At 42.1% G+C, this 27,163-nt stretch overlaps 1 protein-coding gene across 9 annotated transcripts in view; it reads right to left on the reverse strand.

Annotated features, from left to right (window-relative positions):
• The window catches only part of MEIS2 (Meis homeobox 2), a 347,329-nt gene that overhangs the window by 128,365 nt on the left and 191,801 nt on the right, over positions 1-27,163 (reverse strand). For all 9 annotated transcript variants that reach the window (XM_084844570.1, XM_084844562.1, XM_084844578.1 and 6 more), the window contains one exon: positions 24,852-24,928. In XM_084844570.1, coding sequence (XP_084700696.1) covers positions 24,852-24,928 — 77 coding nt within the window. The remainder of the gene's footprint in view (positions 1-24,851; positions 24,929-27,163) is intronic.

The raw sequence follows: 27,163 nt of genomic DNA on the forward strand, positions 1-27,163 counted from the left end.
ACAACATAACAGTTTACAGGATCCTGAAGGAGGTGGGAATTTAGAGCCAGGAAATGTTCAACATCAAATACACAATTCCCATTCCCTCTCCCAAATAAGTGGCACACTGGTTATGGAGTGACCTCCTTAGAGAGACTCGCCTGGCGCCTATATGGTGCACTTTTCGGCACCAGGTGTTTTACCCCCTCAGTTTTAAAAACTTATCAGTGTGTTTTTAGATCTTTGCGCTGCTGCTAGCTTTTATCTTGGTTACTACTTTGGTTTTATTCTGTTTTAAACTTAAGGTTTTACTATGTTATTGTATTTTATGGCTTTAAGCTTTGTCTTGTAAATCGCCCAGAGAGCTTTGGCTAATGGGCGGTATAGAAATGTAATAAATAAATAAATAAAATAGGTTGTAAGCTGAATGGAACCCTAGTGGCCCCCAACCAGAATGAGTGTTCGTGTGTGTGCCCTAATGTGACAGAATTCCACGGCAGCATGAGGCTACACACATGCACATCTCTCTACTGGCGGGGGGAGTTGCTCTCTTTTGGGAGTGAAGGGGGAAACCTGATATTTTTCTGCAAACACAGTTTGCAAGTTTCTGGGTGACCCCATTTGTTGCCTTGCTGATTACTATAGGGCCATTTTTCTATTAAAGGGAATGATAATGGCATACTTTACAGAATTTGAAGAGGTGAAGCTATTATTCAGCAATGGCGCTAAACCCTGGAAGAAATTTAAGCAAACATTTAGTTTCCTCATGCTGCCAGTGGAGTCATCTGAATACTGCAGGGGAGGCGGTGGCGGCTCTGTCCACAATAATTTGCAACATTCAGAAACAGAGCAGCGAAATTTTTATATCGTGATGAAACAGTTTGAAGAGTATTGCATTCCAAAAAGTAATGAGTCTTTTGAAAGGTATAAATTTCATATGCAAAAGGAGAGAGAGAGAGAGAGAGAGAAGGGACTATAGAGGAATTTGTGACTGAACTCAATTTGTTGAGTCAGACTTGCAATTATGAATTGCTGAAAGAGTCTGTGATAACAGTCCAAATTGTACTTTGTATCAGAGCCATCATGTTCTGGAAAACACTAGTAGAAGTTCCTGAATTCACCTTTGAAATGGCCCTTCAGAATCTCTAAGCTTCTTCAGTAACACACAGTGGACTGCATGGGAAACCAGATCTAGTACATGTAGACAAGATTGCAAAATCAAAGATAAATAAAATATAGAAACAAGTAGACAAGATTGCAAAATCAAAGATAAATAAAATATAGAAACAAGTAGACAAGATTGCAAAATCAAAGATAAATAAAATACAGAAACATCATGGAGCAGAAAGCTCTAAAATGATACTAATAAGCAAAAGACAAAAGGAACTAGAAGAAGAAAGTCTGCAACAAGTGCAAACGAGTTGAACAGGTTTCAGGAGTCTGCAACCAGGAGCAGCATGTGCAACACAGGAAACAGATGCTTGAATGACTACAGCAGTGACAAAGATGAAGAAAACTTCATTGATTTTCTTATTGCCTCATTTCAATTATTTGACTAGATTATTTCTCTTGGATGGAGCAAAAGTCATACTTAAATCCATGGTTTCTAACCCCCACCCCACCCCCACCCCAGCATAATTAGAGAATTAAAAAACCTCTAGTTGCTTCTCTTTCTTTGCATATAGGCTAACGGCCTATAGTGCAGTTGTCCCCAAACTTTTTGGACCATGGGCATGTTCGGTAATTTGACAAACTACTATGGGCACCACCACAAAACGGTCCCATGGAGGATGTGGCTAGTGGGCGCCTGGCTAGTCAAAAGAGAGAAATAGCAAGGCCAGAGGCTGGGAGGGAGGGGGAAATAGCAAGGCAAAAGGTAGAGAAAAAGAGCAAGGCTAGGGGGGAGGAGAAATGACAAGGTGAAAAGGTGGGGAAGAAAGAAATAGCGAGGCTAGAGGCTAGGAGTGGGGAGAAATAGCAAGATAAAGGGGTGAATAGGAGAGAAAGAGCAAGGTTAGGGGCTAGGAAGGGAGAGAAAGAAGTCAGCTAGAGACAGGAAAGGGAGAGAAATAGAGAGGAAAGGGGTTGGGTGAAGAGAAATAGCAAGACTATAAGTTGGGACTGGACATATGAGAGAGAGAGAGAGCGCAAAAAGCAAAGGTCTGTGTGGATGGAAGATGATTGAGTGGGGCCAGGAAGCAACTCTTTCCTTCTCTTCCTGCTCGCTAAAAAGCTGATCAGCAGCAGGTTCAGGAACAGGAAGGAGAACCTGGTGCCCTAATGATTTTCAAGTTTTTTAAAATTATTATTTTTTTAAGAGCAGGGAGTGGTGAGCTTCGTGGGTGCCGCTGAAGGTCCCTGTGGGTGCCACGGTACCCACGAGCACCACATTGGGAGACCCTCATCTATCCTATGCTGTCGGCAGGAGCCAGGCAGGGTGGGAGGAAAACGGGGGTGAAAAAGCCTTTTCTTTACATTTACAGATAGATGAGTCTCTCTGCTCCTCTCACTGACTTACAATGAAGAGTCTTTAGGGTCCTGGAAATCCTGGCCACTCCTCCTCCCTCCTTTCCCTGCCCACCAGCACATCCCCTTTTCTTCCTTTTCGACTTCTCTTATGAGGTTGCAGTTGGGAGCCATAGGATTGCTCTGTAAATATATTAAAATGGAACAGTTCCCATTTCTTAGAGAGGATTAAATCACTAGTGCTGTGGCAGAAACCAATATTTGTCTACTTCAGATGTCAATTTAGGGCTCTGGTAAGGCCTTGTGACTTCAATACACCTCCTGAAAGGCTTTATATTCTGCCCTTGAAATTTTTCACAGGAAGGTCTGACAAATATTTGAAGGCCTGAAAAGTCTATGGTGTCCATGTTCAAAGATGTCATACTGGTTTGGGGAAAGACAACTGAGGAGCATGCCCTGAAACTTTTAAAAGGTACTAGGAAGAGTCAGAATAGCAAGCCTGAGGGTTAACAAGTGTGTTTTCAGAGACAATTATTTTAAAAAAGTTAGAGCTATATATCCTACCTTTCCTCCAAGGAGCTCAAGGTGGGATACATTGTTTCTGCCCTCGCTATTTTTATCCCCACAGCTGCCCTGTGAGGTAGGTTAGGCTGAAAGGTAGTGACTGGCCCAAGGTCAGTAACTGACCTTCATGGCTGGGTGGGCACTTGGACTGGGAATACCCAGGTTCAACACTCTAACCCAGCCTGCCCCAACCTGGAGTCCTCCAGATATTTTGAACTACAACTCTCATCACCACTGACCATGGGCCATACTGGCTGGGACTGATGGAAGTGGGAGTCCAAAACATCTGGAGGGCACCACGTTGGGGAATGCTGCTCTAACCACTACACACACTGGCTAAAAATTAACTTACTTTATAAAAAATTAACCTAAAAGGTTAAAGATCTGCTACAAATACACAGTCCTCTCTGAAAGCAATGCAGTGCTGATCCATGCTCAGATGCATACCTAATTTAGACCTACAGTTTCTGAACCAGCAAGTGATATATGTGCAGACAACTGCACAGATCTCCTTAAACATATTGGGCATACATTTAAGGGTAGAGGGGAGGAAGTAAAATGAGAAAATTTCCCTGCTACTGTTCTTTGTTCAGGGATGGGATGTAACAAAACAAAAAAGACTAGGAGCAAAAATACCATCTAGTAGTTAGAGTGTTGTTAGTCTAAGACTATGGAGACCCAGGTTCAACTCCCCATTTAATCATTGAGCTTACAGTGACCTTGGGCTTCTTAGCCTAGCCTACCTCAGAATCACAGTGAGGATAAAAGGCGGGGGTGGGAAGGACACCATGTATAGTGGAAAGGCAGGATATATGTGTAATGTTCGTGAGTTTACACTTATGTTTACTGTGTTTACTGGGGAATGCTGGGAGTTGTAGGGCTTTTTCCTGTCTAAACATGCATAGGATTGTGCCCTTAAATGTTCAAAGAAAATGGTTTATTTATGTGTTTCTGATATTTACGTACATTTATTTTTTGTGGAAATAAAACTATCCATGATTCCCACTGATAAACGCATTTGTATCTTTTTGGGGATTACACTTAGCAGACTGCATCCTATCACATCTATGAAATGTCTATAGGTTTCAGCCTGCCGTAGAGACCTGGTTTTGAAACTGCCATTCCTCTAGTGCAATTCTAATTATTTATGCTGGAAATTTTGGTTTCAATAGCAAAGAAAAGAATTGGAGGCATTCCTAGGTTGCAAAGATTGTTTTTACAACTACAGCTATATGACCTAACCATAAAATACAAACCTGGGAAGACTCTATTGATTGCAGATGTATCATCCAGGACTTTTGAAAGGCAGAAGAGCAATGTCACAGATACAGTTCATGTCAATCAAATTAAAAATTAATTCCAGTTGCAGATGAAATATATGTAGAACTGAGATAAAAGTTGCCATTTAAAAACATTTGCCTCCAAATCAAGGGTGTGTGTGCTGGGGGTGAAAGGGAGGCCATCAGTTTTTAAAGTGAGCGAAATTGGTGGCGGGATTGAAATTCACAGGTTGTAGCAGGTCTCCTCCCAGCAGCTACTGGCTAGGAGCTGCCATTCCATTTTTACCTGCCAGAGTGACACTGTATATTATCTCATAACATTGTTCTAGGGAGGTCATAAGTAAAACAACACCAGAAAAATGGTGGTTACCAGCCACCTAGAATAGTGCTGCTGCTGCCACCAGTGAGTTTCATCCCCCCCCTCCAATTTTGCTGCTTGTGAATGGAGCAATGAGATTGGAGAGGGGTGGGAGAGAGATTTCAGCTCATCCCCAGATACGTGCAAAAAAAATATGAAAACCATCTGCACTGTTGGTACGGTTGGCACATCCCTAGTCCTTATTACCCATTTAAAAGCGAGTTGTCTGTACTAGATAGTATGCTGATAGATAACAAACAAAACTGACCGTATCAAAAGCATTGCAGAAAGACATGATACAAACTATGTCTGAAGGGAGTTTATGTATAGAAATGCTCAGAAGAGAACATGATACTTTAAATTGGTCCAACTTGTCTGCTGATATAGAAGAAGCTGAAAAAGCCTTACAAAGGGAAGTACCAGTGATGAGCCCAAAAGAGAGATTAACTCCATGGTCCCTTGGTTGGACCTGTTTGTACATGTGGGAAAGAATTACTAATTGATTACTTTTCCCACCACATTGAAAATGCTCTTTTCGAAAATGCAACAGCTATCAGTGTAATTTCTTGCATAAAATCTACGTTTGTCCATCATGGAATTACGGAAACAGTGAAGATGGACAATAACAATCACTTTGATTGCCATGACTTTCTACAGAGGATGTATTCCATCACAAACTTTGAATGGCTAGAAGAACTTCTAGTATCTAGCCCAAAACACCTACAATCCAAAGATATGCTGGAAAATGGGTGCAAATAGTGAAGTAGTTGGTAAGAAAAACACTGTATTCTGATCTTTATATGCAGGGATCTTTGGAGCAGATTTTGGGGGTGGGCACAGGGGAGAATCCATTCTACTGATGGTTGCTGTTTTGTTGGTGGATGGACACCATTGGATACAACTCGCTATCTTAATTTTTATACTAATAAACTATTACTTGTTGGATCTTCCTACATCCGGTATCATTTATTAAAGAACAATACAGTCACCACCACATCTTGTGGTAGGGAACTCCTTAAGTTAATTATGTGTGGCTGTCAAGAAATATTGTCTTTTACCAGTGCTGAACTTGAAACAAAAGGCAAAAAACATGGCAATAGTCTGCAAAACGTTAACTTTGGAATAATTCCACTGACTTCAGTTACACTATTCTGGAGACAGTGGTTTATGGACTGTGGACTTTAGCTATGTTATCTATCCATAAAGTACTGGTTGAAAACAGACAAATCTGCCCTTTTGATTAAACAAATCCAATTGGGCTTTGCATTTTTCACATGAAAATGAATGTCTGGTGAGCCTTGTGTTGCCAAATCAACATTTAAAAAGAAAGGGAGGGAGAGAGATACTGTGAATTTGTGGCGTCTGTTCTATAGAGTGCTAGGAAGCTATGAGGTTTTGAAAATAATAGGCACCTATTATAGTCTACAAAGTGCTATATTCTGGAATAAAGGACAGTGCCTTAAAATAAGAGATGTCCTTAAAATAAGGGACATCTGGCAGCCTTAGGTAAGCCAAAGGTTTCCTTTGAAATAAAATTTAGCATAGAAAGAAAATTGGACAAAATATAGCCAACACATGGTTCTAATATAACACACGATACCAGTATAATACACAGTTCTTGATTGCAACAAGATTTCTATAGAGTGAGTTTCACATAAATGCTAAATCTGCCAGGGGACTGAGATGGAGGGAACTGAGCAAACTTGCACTATATTATGAACCTTGCATACTAATGTGCAGAAAAAGCAACCTGTGCCCAATGTTTGAATTGGTATTCTACTCGAATAACAGGGAGGGGCTAGTCTAGAAAATTTCAAGCACCAAGAGGAAAAGAAAGCCCTGCTATATATTCTAATAAGGGCTGCAATCCAGCATACTGTTATACATATCCAAGTTTCATTTAAAGCAGCAGGATTTCGGCATATGTGATTTTGCAAAAAATTGCAGGTAAGATGATTCATGGAAACATGCAACTTCCCACTAAATTGCAGCTTAGATGATTAATCGAAGGGAAAATTTAAATAAATTGACTGTTTCTCTTACTTCAAAGATGTTACCGTGTTATTGTGAAATTTCTGTTTGAATTGCATTAACTTGTTGCATTCATTTTTGGCACTTCATTATAAACAATTAGCAATTGAAACTAAACATGACAACTGTTCAAAACATCTTATAATAGTGCTGTGGAAAAAGTTATTTCATTTGCGCAGTCAAATGAAAAACCTAAACAAAGGGGTCAGTATAATTAAACATAAAGACTCGTATTAAATTTTTCCTGAGAGTTGGCGTTCCCTTCCCTCTCCTCCCTCTGCTTTGTTTACTTCTAAAACACCCATGTTGCCAAATTGCTTGCATAGTGTATGAGCGAGTCTAAATTTTTAGGAAAAGAGCTACCTCTAATAGGGGAAAGTGTATACAAAATTGGTCATTTGACATAACAAGGACAAATGGCTTGGATTCAGAGTCTGCCTCCCATGAGTGGTAAGTCTCCTTCTATCCACAGAAGGCTTCTGATCCAGTGGAGCCTTCACGGTCGAAGACAATCTTTACCGATTCCCCCTCCAGTCCCTTATGCCTCCCCAAAATCTTCTCCAGAAGGTTGCAGGACACACTGGAGCAGCACAGATGGCGCTGGGGGCTGCAGGAGAGGGAATAAGTGAAAACTGCCTCTCTTGCTTCCCACTGGCTGGAGCATTCTGAATCTGAGCATAGCTCCATTCAAGGAGTGCTTCCACTGGCAGACAGAAACCAAAGACCCAACCGAGTAATTTTAGCTTCACAATGGGTATTTCACAGGTCTGTCCCAACATTTCAAAACTGCAAAAGCTGGCAGTATTGCACCTAATCCCAAATGCAGTAATGCAGCTGTACCCCATAACATTTAAACCTCCATTTTCCCTCCATATATTTCCCCCTCCCCAACCCTAAAACATTATTTCCCTGAGGCCCAAGCTAGATGTGGAGGTAGTTAGACCACATATGCAGAACTGGGTTTACACCAAATCTTTATAAAGCAAGTACTGGTGCGGGCAGACCTAAATCCTCCTTCCATTGTGCACTGGAGTAAGCTCACCTCTCCTGCCCATCTATGCTGCACTTTACTTCACTTACCCCACAACTCACACATTCATATTTCATAGGGAATTCGCAGGACCTCAGCCAAGTCCTGCCCTCCCATCCCTGAAACTAGCAAAGATCAGTAATAACTGATGTGCTGTTATATCAGTATGGTTACAGCTTGCAAGATTACAGTTGAGAAGATGTAAGTCCCAGATGTAGTTCTCAGATCAAAATAAAATTAAGGAAAGCCTCAGTGCAATATTCCTTGCTAAGTAAAAAAGAATAATTATGGACTTTAACATACAATTTCTATTTTCTATATATATACCTAATAGAACACAAATCTTTCTATGTACTCATGCATGTTTCTGATCGTGTATACTTAGGAAACCAAAGTATTAAGACGTTTAAGGGTGCAATCCATGAATATTTAGACAGAAAAAGGTGCTACGACTCCCAGCATTCCCTAGCCAGCCATGCTGGTTGAGGCATGCTGGGAGTTGTAGCACCTTTTATATAGGATTGTGACCTTAGTATTTTAGCTATTCATCCATTTATTTGCAAATATTGGAAGTTTGTTCACAATTCAAAAGGAAAGTTCATAAAGTCATGAATGATTCCTTACTTTTAAAATATTTTGTCCCACTAAAAATTGTTTGGGACTCTTTTATTACCATGCTAAGAAATCAAGTACATTTTTTCATTAATTCAGTGGTCAAAATGAGTCCTAGTAAGGTGGAAGATTCTTAACAAGACACCCCAGACATCAGTGTCTGGATATAAATATAGTAATGGATATAAATATAGTATACCTCTTAATGGCTCCTAAATCTATGGTTTTAAAACAAAGCAAAGAAATGATATAGCAGATCTCCCCTGGGGCTAGTTGAAAAAGAAATCTATGCCCTCTCAATTTATCTTCACTAACCAGTAGAAAAGAGATTAAGGGCACAATCCTATGCATGTTTAGACAGAGAAAAGGCCTATAACTCTCAGCATTCCCCAGCCAGCATGGTGGCTGGGGAATGCTGAGAGTTGTAGGCCTTTTCTCTGTCTAAACATGCATAGGATTGCACCCCAAGAGAGTTCTTAAAAGTAGTAATCTAAAAAATTAATATAATTATTTACATTTAAATCTGCTGAAATATACCAGCCCATGTTTACATGGTGAATCAAGCATAGTTGTCACTTACATAGTACAAGGCAAATCCAGTTCCTGAGGCATTTTAAAAAAATCTTCAGACACACTGACGCTATGAGGAAATAGCTTATTCATATGGCAACGATTCACTTGATGACATAGAGAGGTGCAAGAAGAACCTGCTGATCTTGGGAAAGGAGGACACATGACCCAACAAGCTTTTCCCTTTGAGGATATGTCATCGCTACATCCCTGGTTTATCACTTCATCCTTCAATCCCTTCTCCCCGAAATAAAAGTGTCCAGCTGCCTTAAAGTACTTGCTTCATTGGCCATTTTTTCCTTACATTTACTACTGTTGGGGATAGAATTATTGTACTAAATTCCCTATTTACTCTCTAATTCCTAGCATGACAAACTGTATCCTGGTTTTTTATCCCCTTGTTTTGGCACGTACTGTTCACTTTGTTCCACTTACATGTGCACACATATATATTCAAGGAGATCATAAGACATCAGTCCACCCTCTTACAGAGACTCTTCCACTATTCAGCTCCCAAATAGAGATATATGCGTGGTTTTGAACTGATTTACTGAACACTGTTTTTCAGTAAGGCATCCTCAAAATGATGGGTTGAAGACAGAAAGATCTTGCCTTCTATTGGCTTATTGCAATAACACAAAACTATTTTGCTCTCAAGTGCTTCAGTTTAAAGGCTTACAATTAACTTTGTGACGTCTAAGTAAATAATCTAAGATTTGGATCCTGGCCAACATCTTTTTCTCTAGGTTTGTCCTTCTCTCTGGTTGTGGTGGTTCTCATACAACCTGCTTCAGGTAAGGTCATAAACTAGCTATGTGTCATGACCAGCCAACTGAAGACAGTGTCTTGGAGAAAACCAAGAAAGACTTGGAGAAAACTTAGAGCCAGTGTAGTGGTGAGAGTGACGGACTGGGAGCTGGGAGATCTGGGTTCTAGTCCCCACTTGGCCATGGAAGCTCACTGGGTGACGTTGGGCCAGTCACAGACTCTCAGCCCAACCTACCTAACAGGGTTGTTGTTGTGAGGATACAACAGAGAGGAGGAGGAGGATAATGTAAGCCGCCTTGGGTTCCTTGCAAGAGGAATAAGGGCGGGATATAAATGCAATAATAAATAAATGAAACGACTGGGCATAGGAAAATACATGAGGTATGCAAGATGTTTTTAGAACTTCGGAGAAATGGTGCTTTAAACGTTCTAGATATATATCCAGTGCAGACCCAGCAGTGAGTGAACCACAATGTCCTTAGTCATCAAGCAAATTTCAGTATTCTAGCCTCAACATTACAAAGAGATCAATTATGACCACCAGGTCTGAATCCAAAAAGAAAGGTTGTAGCCTCTCCCTGAATGTAGTTGAGCTTCCATTAGTATAGTGAACATATATTGATAATAAAGGTTTATAACTCCTTTGGCGAAAGTCCTTGTGAAGTTCGGGTCAGTTTTAGATCAAAGTAATTTTTAATGGTTTATTTCTTGAATTTGACATGTGGTGCATTTTGCTTGAGATGCACAGTTTACATGTAGGAAAGTCTCTGTAGTTCAGTGAAAGAGCAGGTGCTTTTCATATATAAGGTTCCAAATTCAATCCCTGTCATCTCTAACTAAAGGATTTCAGATATGTGGGCATGGGAACATCACTAGGGACCAGATGGAGAGCCAGTATCTGCAGGAGAAGCTACCACCCAGGGAAGAAGTCGTGCCTGCTGCTGCTGCCATCACCACCACCACTGCTCTCCTTGTGGACTTCTGACTGGCAGACCGCCATTCCCTGCAGGAACAGGCCCCCAGGTACTGAGCCTGGTCCTGCAGGGACCTCCACCTGTCCCTTCTTAGAAGGGCTATATAAGCTAGCTGGCTGCCTGAGGTGGCCTGGGAGAGCCAGTATCTGCAGGAGAAGCCACTACCCAGGGAAGAGGGAGTGCCTCCTACCACCACCACCACCACCACCACCACCACCACCACCACCACCACTGCTCTCTCTGTGGCCTTCTGCCTGGCAGTATTTGTAAAGGGGATGTATTTTTTTTAATTTTTAATTGTTGGTGGGGGGTGGTTTGGGGGGGATTCTGTTGGGTTTTTAGGGGTGGGTAGCCTGCCCAATAGGCAGAAGTGAGCGGGCATGTGTCCACCTGACGGAGGCAGTAGGGGGAGTGTTGGGAGCCAGAACATACAGAGGCTGGGCAGCAGGCACTGGCGGAGCACTAGGGGCAGGCCCTGCCAGGTAAGGGGAACAAGGGAGAGATGTGTAGTATCTGTCCCCTGCTCCGGGCCTGTCCAGAGCCAAAGGATGGCTGGGGGAGGCATGATTCCATCTTCTGGCCCTCGTTTGCTGCTCTGCAATGCCAGGTCTGTTACCCAGAAAACATCTGTCATCCATGGCATGATTCAGGATGAGAGTGCAGACCTGGCATGCATTACGGAGACCTGGCTGGCTGGGGCCGCTGCTCCAGCTCTGGCAGCCATGTGCCCAGCTGGATTTTCGTATGCACAGCAGCCGAGGGCTGGGGATCGGGGAGGGGGAGTGCCTGTTATCTACTGGGTGTCCTTGGTCTTCACCACACCCCCTCTCTGGGAGACCAAGGTTGTGGAGTGCATGTACTGGAGGTTGGGCCCGAAGGGCAGTCTGGGGATTCTGCTCGTGTACCGTGCACCCTACTGGACGACTGACTCCCTGGCTGAGGTGCTTGAGGTGGTCTCTGATGTGCGTGTACAGTCCCCTAACTTATTGGTGTTGGGGGACATCAATGTACATACCGAGACTGTCCTCACGAGGGCACCTCAGGACTTCCTGGGAGCTGTACCCTATTCCAACTAGGCCCACCCATATAGCCAGTCATGCACTAGACCTTGTGTTTGTTTCTGGAGAAGCGGGGAGTGATCTGGAAGTCGGGGGTATAACCACCACCCTCTTGTCATGGTCAGATCACTATCTGGTGACGTTGGACTTCTCAGTTCCACAACTCCTCCGCAGGGGTGGAGGACCCATTAAAATGGTCCGCCCCAGGAGTCTTATGGATCCAAATGGATTCCTGAACGCGCTAGGAGATTCTCTGGAGCACACAAACGGCCACTCAGTCGAGACCCTGATGGGTGGCTGGAATGCCACAATCACTGAGGCATTAGATCGGGTGGCTCCAAAACGCCCTCTCCCCCTGAACAGGGTTCGAACTGCACCATGGTTCAATCTGCGGTTACGAGCTCTGAAACAGGAGATAAGATGGCTAGAGCGCCACTGGCGTAAGTCTTGCTCCAAAGACGATCAGACATGGGCTAGAGCTGTATCTTCAGCCTATCACGTGGCAGTGAAGGCAGCAAAAAAGGAATATTATGCTGCCTCTATCACGTCCACACAGTGCTGTCCCAGGAGGCTGTTCCAAGTGGTCCGCAGCCTGGTCGGAGTTGCTCTGGAACCGCTGGAGCATTCTAAGGCCTCCTGTGAGGCCTTGGCAAGGCACTTCGCGGATAAAACTGATCGGATTAGGAGTGTTATTCCGTATACTGTGGATACAGTTAGCGAGTGAGAGGCGGTCTGTGGCAAACCGGTTTTGTGGGATCGGTTCCAGCTTCTTCCTTCTGATGAAGTGGACAAGGTGCTTTCACCTATAAAGCTGACCACCTGCGTACTTGATCCCTTCCCATCTTGGCTCATTATGAGCTGCAGAGAGAGGCTGGGTGAGGGGATCAGGGCGGTGGTGAACACCTCCCTTGAGGAGGGAGTGATGCCATCAGCTCTCAAGGAGGTAGTGATAAGACTTTTAAAAAAGCCCTCCTTGGATCCCCAAGTCCTGGACAACTTTTGCCCAGTTTCGAATCTGCCATTTTGGGGCAAGGTGATTGAGCGGGTGATGCAGTTGAAGGCACACTTGGAAGAAGCCGATTTTCTAGATCCATTTCAATCGGGCTTCAGGCCTGGGCATGGGACAGAAACGGCCTTGGTGGATGATATGAGGAGGGCTCTGGATAGGGGTGAATGCTCCTTCCTTGTTCTCCTCGACCTCTGAGCGACTTTTGATACCATTGACCACAGTATCCTCCTGGACTGCCTGGAGGAGTGGGGCATTGGAAACACTGTATTACGGTGGTTCCGGTCCTTCCTCTCTGGCAGGTACCAGAGGGTAGCACTGGGAGAAGAGGTGTCGGACCCATGGCCGCTCACTTGTGGGGTGCCACAGGGCTCCATCCTCTCCCTGATGCTATTTAACATCTATGTGAAGCCACTGGAGGCTATCATCATGAGGTCTGGGGTGCGGTGTCATCAATATGCGGATGACACACAGCTCTATCTCTCGTTCAAATCTTCACCAAGGTTGGCCATAGAATCCCTATCCAAATATCTGGAGATGGTGAGTGGCTGGATGGGGAGGAATAAGCTGAAGCTGAACCCTGACAAGACCGAGGTATTTTTAGTGGGAGACAAGAGGAGGCTGGGGGATGTTGACCTGGTGTTGAATGGGGTTCAGCTACCCTTGAAAGACCAAGTCCGCAGCCTGGGGGTCATTTTAGACTCCCAGCTGTCCATGGAGGCTCAGGTGTCAGCCGTGAGCCGGACAGCGCTGTACCAACTCTATCTGATACAGTGCCTGTGCCCCTACCTTCCCAACCATTTGCTCCCATTGATAGTACATGCCCTGGTCTCCTCTCATCTAGGCTACTGTAATGCGCTCTACATGGGGTTACCTTTGAAGACGGTTCAGAAGCTGCAGCTTGGTGCAGAACGTGGCAGCTCACCTGATTCAAGGCAGCTGCCGGCATGATCACATCACTCCGGTGCTGAAGGAGTTGCACTGGTTACCAGTTGTTTTCTGGGCCAAATTCAAGGTGTTGATTTTAACCTTTAAAATCCTATATGGTTCCAGCCCAGCCTAACTTAAGGAGCACCTTCAGCAACACCAGACAGGCTGCTCAAAAAGATCAGCCTCGGATTGCCTTCTCTCTGTCCCATCAGCCAGGACAGCTAGATTGGTGAGGATGAGGGAGAGGGCCTTCTCTGTGGTGGCCCCCACTCTGTGGAACGTCTTCCCTAGGGAACTCTGCCATGCCCCCTCTTTAATGAGCTTCCGCCACGCATTAAAAACGTGGTTGTTCAGGCAGGCATTTGGGGTGGGTTAGGGTATTTTTAGACATATAATGTTTTAATTTGGAATTTTATTGTTTTAAACTGTTGTATTATTGTACATCGCCCAGAGTAGCCGGATGACCGACCAGATGGGTGATTAAGAAATTTAATTAATAAATAAAATAAATAAAGGGGCGGCGCACACAAGCCCTACAGCTCATAAATGAAAGGAAACATAGGCCTTTTATTTTCACCTAATGAAAATAAACTGCTCTACTCTGCCCAGCATCAAACCTTGCCTTGATCTGTCAGTAGTGGGCATTTCATCTTTGTTTGCTACTTTGTTTCTGTGAGGGTGGGGCTGGGCCAAGGCAGAGTGAAGCAAATTCCGCTATTCTCATACTTACCCTCACATACTTAACCTCATAGCTCCTATCACAAGAAAGACCTTATATGAGAAGTATACAGCATTCCCTCTATAGAGTGCATAATGTACACTATGTGACAAACAGATGCACAGCTTAGCTGTAAGAATGAAACAGTGTAAAATAAATAATACTTTAGCTATAAGTTAGATATAAAAAATTGTTAGATTTTATCATCATCATCATCATCATCATCATTAATTTATATCCTGCCTTTTCCCCAATACTGGGACTCAAGGCGGCCTTACAACTTTAAAACTGCTACAATTAAAACCTATAAATAGAAATATAAATACAACTGTATACAAATTAAAAATATAATTAAATCATCAATATTAAAATTGTAAAGATATTAAAACATTAAAAGACAACCAGAACAACAAAAATGGTATCCATACGTCGCATTTTCCCAGGTCCAGACTAGTTATTCCCAAAGGCCTGCTGGAACAAAGAAGTTTTTGCATGCCTGCGAAATCATATCAAGGAGGCTGCCACTCTCGCCTCCCTGGGAAGGGAGTTCCAGAGCCTTGGGGCAGCCACTGAGAAGGCCCTCTCCCGCGTTCCCACCAGGCGTGCCTGTGATGATGGCGGGATGGTGAGAAGGGCTTCCCCTGAAGATCTCAGGGCACGAGTAGGCTCATAAGGGAGAATATGGTCTTTCAGATAACCTGGACCTGAGCCGTATAGGGCGTTATAGGACATAACCAGCACTTTGAATTGTGCCCGGAAACAGACTGGGAGCCAGCGAAGCTGTTTTAACAGGGAAGTTGTATGCTCCCTGTAGCCAGTCCCAGTCAACAGTCTGGCAGCAGCTCTTTGAACCAGTTGAAGTTTCCCAGCACTCTTCAGAGGCAGCCCCACGTAGAGCACGTTACAGTAATCCAAACGGGATGTAACTAAGGCATGTGTCACTGTGGCCAAGTCAGACATCTCAAGGCTTTGCACCATTGCTTAGGATATTCTTGCTGGTTTAAATCCACCCTGGGAGAACAGACTTCTCAGCTGGGGCACCGCTTCTTTGGAATGTTCTCCCAAGGGAGGATCGCCTGGTGCCCCCTCTTGTACCTTTTTAATGCCACGCAAAGACATTATTTTCTCAGCTTTTAATCTTCTGCGATGTTCTTCTCCTGCGATGATTATTATATTTGATTTTTATTCTGTTTTATTGTTTTATTCCAAACTTGTGAGCTGCCCTGAAAATATTTGTTTTGAAAGCTAGGGTATAAATTGTTAAAATAGACTACATAAAAGCAAACACCCCATAAATCTAAATACAGGCACAATATCAATGGGTCAGTTATGATTAAACCTCTACCAGCTACACTGAAAGATATAAAAGCAGTACCCATAGGCTGCTGAGGGAAAAGTGCTTGGTGCTTAGGTAAGAAATGGCCTTTTCCCCAACTATATGGTGTGGTTCATGAACCTATTCATGAATTGCCCCCGCAGGGTTTACACACATTTGGCCAGACATGTAATTAAGAAATTGTAGCTGCAACTGAAAGTCTATGTAAAACAGTTGCTCATTAAGAATATGCCCAAAGGCTGGAGTCTGGGTTTGGGTTTGGCTGCCGCATATTTTCCTCAAAGCACTGACAGCACTACACCCTATTTAATACTTTATAATAGGATATAATAAGTTTATGCTCCCTGATATCCCTGACAGAGTAATTTGTATATTCAACTTAAGGCTCCCTCAAAAGACAAAGAGGAGTGGGTACTTCTTTTAACACAGATGTCAGAGGTGTAAAAACATATATTGAACTTGATTTTTTTTTTTAAATGACAACAATATTCTGGCTAATTCAGAGGAAACAAAATGTCAAGGTGCAATCCCAGCAACTCAGTGAGAAAAACAACTCCAGAATTGAAAGCCTTATTTGGTTCACTGTGAGGTAACTGGGGATGGTCAGCACCATAATGACTTGCTTGTGAGCTTCTCAGAGGAGATCTCACTGGCCTCAGTTGGAAACAACACAAGAGTAAGTAGACCAACAGATCAAACAAGGCAGTTCTTATGGCTTGGATCCAGACTTTGCTCCTGCTGGTGGTGGCACCTCTTGAGCAGTGTTTCGCTCAGGGAAGCTTCTACTGGCTGAGCGGGGGGAAGGCAATGTTTGCCAATTCATCCTTCCCCATGCACTCTTGTGCCCTCTGAAAATCTGCTCTTGAACAAAATGCTCCTATATGTTACATTTCCGAAGCTAAAATGGTATAATATCATGAGCTACCTTATAATGAGCTGGTCCCTAGTGATGTTCCCATGCCCACATATCTTAAATCCTTTAGTCAGAGATGACAGGGATTGAATTTGGAACCTTATATATGAAAGGCACCTGCTCTTTCACTGAACTACAGAGACTTTCCTACATGTGGTGCATTTTGCTTGAGATGCACAGTTTACATGTCAAATTCAAGAAATAAACCATTAAAAATTACTTTGATCTAAAATTGACCCGAACTTCACAAGGACTTTCGCCAAAGGAGTTATAAACCTTTATTATCAATATACGTTCACTATACTAATGGATGCGCAACTACATTCAGGGAGAGGCTACAACCTTTCCTTTTGGATTCAGACCTGGTGGTCATAATTGAGCTCTTTGTAATGTTGAGGCTAGAATATTGAAATTTGCTTGATGACTAAGGACATTGTGGTTCACTCACTGCTGGGTCTGCACTGGATATATATCTAGAACGTTTAAAGCACCATTTCTCCGAAGTTCTAAAAACATCTTGCATACCTCGTGTATTTTTCCTATGCCCAATCGTGTTCTCCAAGACACTGTCTTCAGTTGGCTGGTCATGACACATAGCTAGTTTATGACTTTACCTGAAGGAGGTTGTATGAGAGCCACCACAACCAGAGAGAAGGACAAACCTAGAGAAAAAGAGGTTGGCCAGGATCCAAACCCCTTCCAATTGCAGCCCTTTGCATATCCAAAAAGCTCCTAAAGGCTTGATGAGCCCCTAGAACAATATTTAATACAATGCATGGGGATGCAGCCAAAAAAAAAAAAAAGGGCAACCTTTCCCTGTGTACACTTTCTGCTCAATCACAGGGCTCTTTGCATGGATAGGTACATGTGGTAAGGGTTAAAATATATAAAATAAATTAAAAGTGGATCCTGTGTTCCAGGATGGGGTTAAACTCGAGTCTGAGTCTGGACATGTACACTGATCCAAGATCAACTGAGAACACCACATCCTATTATACCATTTGTTCACTCTGCACAAAATATACAGATATAGTTGATGACAACAATCTACCATACAGTTAGAGAACCTGTCCCTACTAGCGTCGCTCCTCCTTCAGTCCAAACCTGAATATGGAAGTGTTGTAAAGGCCTTTTTGTTTGGACTTGCTAAGCTGGAGCTAAGCTGAAATCTGACTGAAGGTAATTAGGACTTCAAACTTCATACTTTGGATTTTTCTTTAAATAGTTATATATCTACATCCAGTTTTTATTTTATTAATTTTAACAACATAGTGAACAGGACATACTGAACAAGGTCTTCCCTCAAAAAACCTTTTCATCTCCCTGCCCCACTTTTTTTCGGGGGGGGGGCTGGAACTGGCCTACAGGTTAGATGCAACTTGGCAAGAGTAAAGGGCTATGCAAGCAGAGATGAGGAGAAAGAGATGGCTTTGGAGGCATAGATGTGGTTCAGTAAGAGGCCAGTTGTTAATCACTGAAATCAGTCTTAAACTCTGGGAAAAACACATAAGATAAAAGAACAACATAAAAATATGCATATAGAGCTTTACCTCAGACATGTGGCACAGAGCACTTGTCTTTGTTCAAGAGTTTTCTAGCAAGTTATTTCTCCCATTAAACTATGTGTTGTGTCTCCAGTAGAATCCTGCTTTTAAATTAGCTTCGGCTATTGGGTGGTATAAAAATGTAATCAATCAATAAATAATTATCCTACAAAAGTTCACAACATTGTTTCTAATAGTTTTATTGAAACTGAAATTAATCCACCTGCCACAGTTTGCAGCTTGAATAAAGCTGCTTTTAATTATTTCACTAACATCAAACTACTACAAAAGTCCTGATTCTTCCCTATATATCAGCCTTCCCTTTCCTGACTAATGCTCCCAGCATTCCTCGCTGGGGCTGATGGGAGTTGAAGTTCAAAATATCTGGAAGGCAGCAGCTTGGGAAAGCTGCCATACTTGATATGAATAGAATGGTATGAAAACAGTTGTCCTGAACAGAATTACTGTAATGAGATTGCATTCTTGGAAATAACTTCTATTAGAAAACACTGCATTGTATTGTCACTCCAAATTCTTTATCTTTTCACAACTATTTTCATCCTGCTCACATTGTTTCTCCTCTTCACTACTATGTAATATACCGTAAACACATGGGTAGTTGAAATTAATGAACCACTCGTATGTTTAAAGTTAAGGACCTTTTCTTAGCAACGTTAAGCCTTGGAAACATTCCTTTTTTGTAGCCCCAAATTAGAAAAAAAATCTACCAAGATGTGTGTGTGTGTGTGTGTGTGTGTGTACGCATGCGCATGTGCACATATCGCATATACACAGAGTATTTTAAACACACGATTGAAATAGTTATTGACATTACCTGGATACTTTTTTTAAACCTACATCAATTCCTGAGCTATGAGGTTGTTGATTGCTATGTATAGGATAACATGATTTTCATACACAATATTAAAAAATATATATAATTTGTATTAACCCAAACTTTTGGTACCCTTTTCTTAGAAAAGATATCCAAAAATCCTATTAAGGTAACTTATAATATCTGAATTTCAGTGTGTGTTTCCGACAAACAAATTTAGTTCAGAATCACAACTAGTTTTTAGTTAGCATTGTTGTTGTTGTTTTTACAGGAATTGCATTTACTCTTTTTGCATTCTGCAACCTTATTGAATTTACAACAATTCAGGATGTAGTTATACTTCCAGTGGATAATGAAGGGGAAGAGGAAAAAGAGACACAGAGCTGGATCACAACAGGCCACGATTTTATTGCACCGAGATGCCCAGTTTTGTTGAAATCGGGCAGGGACCAGCTCAGCACTGCTGCCAACTGAACTGCTGTCAATATGAAATGCCTATGCCAACTGCCAGATAATTTAGGGAGGTGAGAGCAGCGTGTAGCTGTGGCTAATGTGGGTCAATCCCACAGCTCCTAGCCACCCCAACCTGGGGATGCAGCTAACAATCCTTCCCCACAGTCAAACCCCAACCTGTGCAGAAGTCTCCCAAAATGAGGGTTTATGGGAAGTGGATCCTCACTTGTCCGCAACAAGAGTCCTTGGCCAATACCAGTGTGACAATAAGAAAGAAACAACTTTCACCAGCAATTCCCCAACATTATTACATTTGCTATAAAGAAGGTGTGGTAACATTTCTTTCTGGTTCTATTAACCAGCAACCAACCACCGTTGATAGCAAGGATCTGAAATATCCATAAAAAATGGCAACATTCAAGATATATTCAATAACTGAAATCAGGTTGGTAGCAAGGCAAAGAGCCAAATGAGCTTTTCTTCTGGAGCCCCTGCCTTAACCTAGGAGCAGACCAGAGAAGAACAGTCTCCACTCCGTCCCAGCCAGCCCCAGGCCACCTGGAAGGCAATGTGGCTGATGAACATGCCCATGCAGCACAGCTGATAGCTGTGCCATCCCCTATTCATACCTCGCCTCTTCCCCCCACCACACAGGCACAAAACCATTGCTTGCCCAAGCATGGGAACCTTTGCTTATATTCGTCTTGTCTATATTTAAAACAAAGAAAAAAATTGGCATGAAGGCAGATTTGCCAATTCCAACTCTTTATAGACCCTATGTTATAGCTATGGAAGAATCTACAGTTGTCTAGAGTATAGTCATTGCTTTGGTTCAAATGCAGTCATAGCTCTGGTCTGCTACTCAGAGATGGCGAAACCCTGCACTAGATGTTTAGACAATAAGGAACTTTAAAATGGCAGATGGAACCCTATTGTATGGGGTTCTACCTCACTTGGTAAGAAGTGGTTTAATTGCAGTATCACAAACCATTATAGGGAAGGCATCCACTTAGAAATGGGCCACCCAAGTAGATTCAGATACTCAATTTTCTCAGACAGATCAGTGCCATACTGGTTTTACGATTAACATCTGACTATTCTGCATTTCAGATCATTTTATTAAATGAGTTAAATCAGATTCACTTTTCAGTTTACATCTATGTAAACTGCTTAGAGATATTTTTAATACGGTAAGCAGTATATTAATTTATTTAATAATAATAATAATAATAATAATAATAATAACAACAACAACAACAACAATACATAGAATTATAGATTGAGCTGCAGTCCTATATACACTTACCTGGAGTAAGTCTCACTGAATTCAGTAGCTCTTACTTCTCAGCAGACAAGCATAGGATTGTACTGTAAATCTATCCTATCTACAGAATAGCACATAATTGTGCTTGGAAGTCGTTAAGGCAATATTTCTTTTCATATTTTGAAACATTTAGAATCATAGAATAGTAGGGTTGGAAGGGGCCTTTAAGTTCCCCATTGCGCAAGCAAGACCCACCACTTCCACAAGGGAGATTTAGCACTTCCAACGGGAAGCCCATATTGAGCAGAAATGCTTGTTTCTGGAAGGAGGCAGGTTGGCAGTGCTACTTTATGTGAACTCCGCTGACCTGCTTCCTTCTAGAAATGCGTGTTTCCGCTCATTTTAGGTTGCTCTGGAAGGGCTAAATTGCTGTTGCACAAGTGGTGGGGGCCACCTGGTCAATAGAATTGGGTGGGGTGGAAGAGAATCAGTGGAAGTGCCTCATTGGATTCTGCCCCCCAAGTGGCTTGTGCGTGGTTAACAAACCATGCTGAGGAAACTGCGCTGAGTTTGGACATCACAACAAGCCAACCTGAAACAGACCAATGGTGACAACCCAGCACGGGGCAATGAAGCAAAAGCGAAGTCAGCTAGAACACAGGAGCAAGAAAACCCATGCCAAGCCTGACTGAACACAGATTAGAGCTCATTACTGAGGTGGTGATGGTGGCAAAAAGGGAGTTCTTTTCCACCACCATTGCATCTTTTCAGTGTCATCCAGCAGAGTTTTTCTGAGTGCTACAATCTAGGCCAATCAGAGAAATGATAGAACCCTTGGTAGCATGCAGTGATGAGTTTGCACAGCACTCTGAAGATAAAGTCATAGAATCATAGAATAGTAGGGTTGGAAGGGGCCTTTTAAGTCCACCGAGTCCAACCCCCTGCTCAATGCAGGAATCCAAGTCAAAGCATCCCTGACAGATGGCTGTCGCTCCTCGTCTTTGAATGCCTCCAGTGTGGGAAAGCCCACTACCTCCCTAGGTAATTGGTTCCACTGTCGTATTGCTCTAACATTTTCCTGATGTACAATCTGGCTTCCTGTAATTTGAGCCCATTATTCCATGTCTGCACTCTAATGATTGAGAAGAGATCCTGGCCTTCCTCTCTGCGACAACCTTTCAAGTACTTGAAGAGTGCTATCATATCTCCCCTCAGTCTTCTCAAGGCTAAACATGCCCAGTTCTTTCAGTTTGAGGTGTGAGCAGTATGTTTTATCAAGAAGATGCAAAAGCTTGGAGAAAGAAGCTTTTTTAATGAAAACTAGATCTGAGCAGAGTGCTATTTTCATATCAGTTCAACTGTTGGAACTATTTTTTCCTAAGGAAGAACTTACTGCATGTTCAAAACGAGTTGGGTGACAGCTTGGCATCTAGTTGCTTTTGCACCTAGTGGTTCTTGCCTTTTGAATCTTCTATTGTGTTGTGGCCCGTGGACCTGCACTGTTGTTATGTTTTATCTTCATAGACTACACCAAGATTCACGTTTCCTAGGAATGGCAACTTATGTCTGATTTATGTCACAAGTACGCCACGGTAGCTGCTTGAAATCACGTTCCCCACATGACTTCAGCCATGACAGTGCAAACCCCTTGAAAAGAGTCACTCCATCAGTGAAGCAAGCCACTTCTCACAAACAACATCCCATGTGGAACAGTGCCCACGTTGCTCCATTTTTAAACAGCTACCATGCCCCTGTTACAGCATATGAACAGGTTGAAGTCACTATTTCAGGGAAACAGTTCTAGACTGAAAAGGCCTGCACCTGCTAAAAGCAACAGAGAAACGATAAGCTCACTATTTTAGTGAAGTACATCCTCCTTTGGAGGTTAAGAAAGTAATACAATAGACATCATACTCAAAATGTATTCTCATACTTGTACTTAGAGTTTAAGCATTAAAAGAGAACAGCTCACTGACAAGGCAAATGTTGGCCCAAGACTTTTTGGTGCCTAAGGCAGAAAATCCAAATCCAAAACCCCAATGATAGTAAAAATATAGCAGCAGCAACAACAACAATTGACAATTTGCTACCCTTTAATTGCACTCCCACATCTACCATTTAAAGCATCTGCATCACTTGGCTTAATTTAGGGCTGGCTGTGGGCTAGCATGAGTAGCTTTTCAAGAATGCCTTCATTTATAAAGTAGTCTTACTAAGCATTCCTTATCCTTCTGACTGGAAACAGCTCTACATATGCTAAAAGCATTTCTACCTCTCCTATGTCTGATGTCTACATCAAATGCATAGGTGACAGGGACAGGTTTTCAGATCAAAGGAACAGGGAGGAGAACACATTTATAATGAAGATAGAAACTAAGTGATGAAATCTGTCCAGGACTGTCTCCAGTCTTTTCCTCATTAGTGAAACCACCCTGCCTTTCTTCCCACCCAAGACCAAATAAATGCATCTGTGACTGATGAAGCATCAACATGTCATTAAATACAGTTTTGAATTTTATATTGCTTTAAAGAAAGGAATTTTTATATACACCTTCAGTCTCTTGGAAGGACAAATGCAATTTCCATTTGCCAGACATTCTAACTGTAATAATAATAATAATCATCTAGAAGACGATTGTAAATAAATATATGTTATGCATTTATGGGCACAGTATGCATATTTATATTGTACACCACATTCATATGTACATATCTAATGCATGGAACAAGTCAAAACAAACATGCACTCTTCTCTTTCTGCTAAGACAAAAGCCTAGGCTCCCAAGTTTTCAGTCCAAAGTGGAATTTTAAATGTGCTTCATCCCAATCTTCAGAACAGAATTAAACTGAATTCAAGTCCCTGTATTGTATATCCTTCCTTTCTCCCTTTCTTTTCAGGTTAGCAGTTTATTTCTGCATTAATCACCCTGACAGAAGCAAGGCAACTCAATTTTCTGCTTCTGTAGGTAGGCACATCACTTTCTGTACAGCACTAGGCATGAAAAGGGCTGCAGCTAAGCTTTGGTTACTGGTGTAATTGAAATGCTATCCACACTATAGGGTGCATTAAAGTCAGATAACGGCAGTTCCTGTGGCCAATTTAAGTAGCTTGACTTCCCTGGGAAAAAAAAATTGCCTGACAGATAAGGCAGACAAACTGGCTAATTCTCCAACCATGTCTCTCATTGTGATCCTAGAAAAATGAGAAAAAAATGAATCACAGAACCACAAAATCAATTGACCCGCGGGTAGCTCATCAGGCAGCGAGCCTGATAAACCTAAAAGCTTTGTTAATGTCTGCCTGCCTGTATCCCACAGATAGAGCACTTTGTAAATGAACCTGCTTTGATAAATATATTAAGGAAAGCTGTGAATAAAGGCAGAGACTTCTCATTTGTAAATACAACCTCTGCTACATGGAATTAGAATGATAAAATGGAGTTCCATGTAATTAAGTTTGTATAAGGCCTGAAATCCGTGCAAATACTTTCCCTGAATTTTGAAAGAGAACTGTCAGTTCAATTAATCTGAACATCACCTCAAGAATGTACTGAACAAAATTAAGCTGCTGATAAAACCTGGGCTAGTATTTTGATAAGTAATTCCTATATCATTTCTTGGCCACTGTGATCATTTTATTTAATCCGCTACCCCCCTTCTTTAGTTATACACTAAGCCATGTATAAAAGATAGATGGTTCACACACCACCATGACAATAATCTACCACCATATCAAAAAGTATAAAATGGTAGAATCTTTTTTTCCCTATGTAAAATATCAAAGTGAAGAAATTCCTATGAAGAGTTATTGAAGGGCTGGAATCTAAATCACCACTCAACAACTAAACAAAGAAATCCATTTAACAACTGATAACATAAGAATTTCAAAATGATGCAGCTTTTCAGATGTTTTCCCATGGAATAATATGAGCAAAATCCAAGGAGCTGTTGGAAACTTTGGAAAGAGAACTATCTTGAAAGACAATTTATCTATGTTAGCTTTAACATAAAACTATGTTAGCTTGAACTCATAAGTATTGTTTCATGCCTAAGAGAACTCTGAAGTTTGTACTGTCAATTGCATTTGTTCACAAATGAAAAAGAAAATAAGAAATAGCACTTCAGCCAAGGAAGCAAATATATTGATTTTAGGGTAACTTACCAGTTGTTTACTTGTAGAATTGTAAGTCCTGTGTCTTGGGCTAACTGTTTCTTCTGCTCCTCTGAAGGATAGGGATGCTAATAAAAAGAAATGTTTTAAAAGATGAATCAGAACTTAAGAAAGACGCACTGTATCCTCAGGAACTTGGGTGTTTGTTATTTTTAAAACAAAACTTACCCCCATTAATTTAAAATAGTGCTGTGTCAAAAAATTCTCCCACGTTATTTGGACCATTCTCATTCAGTCTGATATAAAAGAAATTGCTTAAAAAAATCAAAGGAGAAGAAAACTTCTGAGAAATTCTCATAGGCTTAGTTCAGGTTTCTTGCATTTACCTTAATTAGCTGGCCAAGGTGTGTACACAAGTGTTCGTTTTTCTTTATACAATAATCTCTCCAGTAGCCTGTAGCTTTCTTGGCTTCCCACACTTCAGTTAAAGCCCTGGGGAAGACACCATGAGGTAACTCCTTCCAGAGGGCTTTTGCAGATCAGGAAGCATGGGTAGCCAGGGAGGCTGCAGAGCAATGAAGAGATGCATACTAGGAAGGGGGGGGGGGAAACCCACAGAGCTGTCTTCCAATGATTAGGTAAGCTCAGAAACACCACCAAAAGAAATTCAAAAGAAATTATAAAACCCCTGAGAATGAGGCAGAAAAACTGAAGCCTCTTTCATGAGGGAAGAAAACTTTCAGTAAATCGGAGGACATAGCATTAATTCCATCTCTTTCCTGGAGTTGGATATAACACTGCCCCCCTCACACCTACATTGTGGTGGATGCAAAATGGGGCCAGCCTGCCAACACAGTTGATGCTGTTGCCACTTGCAGTGGCAACACAAAAAACACAAAAACCTTTATGAAGAAGAAAGAAGCTGTGCTGCAGTCCCTGTCAGTGGTGAGCCCTGCCTGTGAGAAACCATTGAGAATTTCTCTTCCCCCTGGAGAAATTCAGTGAAATTACCCCCCCCCATTTCTCTGCCCACAAATACGGTGGAGAATTTTGAGAGGCCATTTGTCCACAGCTCTAATTTAAAACAGTGAATTATATCAGACTATACTTTCTCTCTCATCTTTTTTATACATGCAGTGAGGTAGCAAGATCATGCCTTCCTGCCCCATCCATCAAATTTGCCTGACCTGCCAGACATTCACACGTGGCTCAAATGGCATACATGTGTAAAATCCAATTCATATAGGCCAAAACTGCACTGTTAATTCCCAAACATTGTATGAGGAAAATCAATCATGATTTTCAGGCAAATGTCCATCATATTCTATGTATGCCCTATTCAAATGGTACGCCACATGTGGGTACAGATATATCCAGTTGATAGGAAAGCATGGTCTTGTCTCCCCATCGCACTACAGAAGGCTATCAGGAACTAACTGTCAGCAGTTCCTGGCAGTTCTTGATCCTGATTCCTGGCAGGAATGTCAAACTCAAAGGGCCTGAAGGACCAAACTCCCTACTCAGCAGATGCCCAGGGACTACAGTCATAATTTTGCAACTAGACTCCTACCAGTTTTGATGGGGAAGGAGGCCTGTAATAGAACCTGTATATAAAATAAAGTCTTTTAGCTTCTTAAAATACTTCTTGCTATCCAATCCCAATATACTATCCTCCTCCATCTTGCTTGCCAAAATCACTTCCCTAGCACTAACCCCAATCGCTAGTTCCACTCCTGGACTTGATGATCCATCTACAACTCACTATTCCACATCATCTAAACCTCTGTCCATGTGCTACCGCTTCAAAATCCTCTCACATACAAAAAGAAAAAAAAAGCTGCCTTCATCCATCCTACCAGACATCCCTGTCACCCAAAACACCTTTTCTATGTCCCCAAAGTCACCACCAACTATTCTACAGCCTTCCCCTTTGGCACCAAATCCTGTCAAATTACATACTTTCCATACTCGTTGACATGCAGCACTTCAAACTGGGAGACTCTGATGCTGTTTCATGCTGACACTGATAGGCCAGTCTCCTTTTCCTACCAAGAGCAGTGTTCCTGGCCATGAACATGGTCCAATTATTGGTGAGGAGTGTGGCTTAGGTTCTGTGGTCACCACTAAGGGATGCCAAAAGGCCTGATAAGAGCCCCAGGTTTTATATTTGACAGTCCTCATTTAAAATACAAGAGAATAGCAAACAAAATCACAGTTGATTCTTTAAGGATGTCAACCTATGGATGTTTGGACAGAAAAAAGGCCTACAACTCCCAGCACACTCCAAGCACTGTCTAAATATGCATAGGATTGCACCTTAAAAGTATTTGCCTAGCTAGGCTTTTTGTTATTGTGGCTGGTAA

The sequence above is a fragment of the Heloderma suspectum genome, chromosome 1 (genome assembly GCF_057233095.1).
Source record: "Heloderma suspectum isolate Gila_16-S chromosome 1, 16-S_ref, whole genome shotgun sequence".
In the NCBI taxonomy this organism is placed as follows: Eukaryota; Metazoa; Chordata; class Lepidosauria; order Squamata; family Helodermatidae; genus Heloderma; species Heloderma suspectum.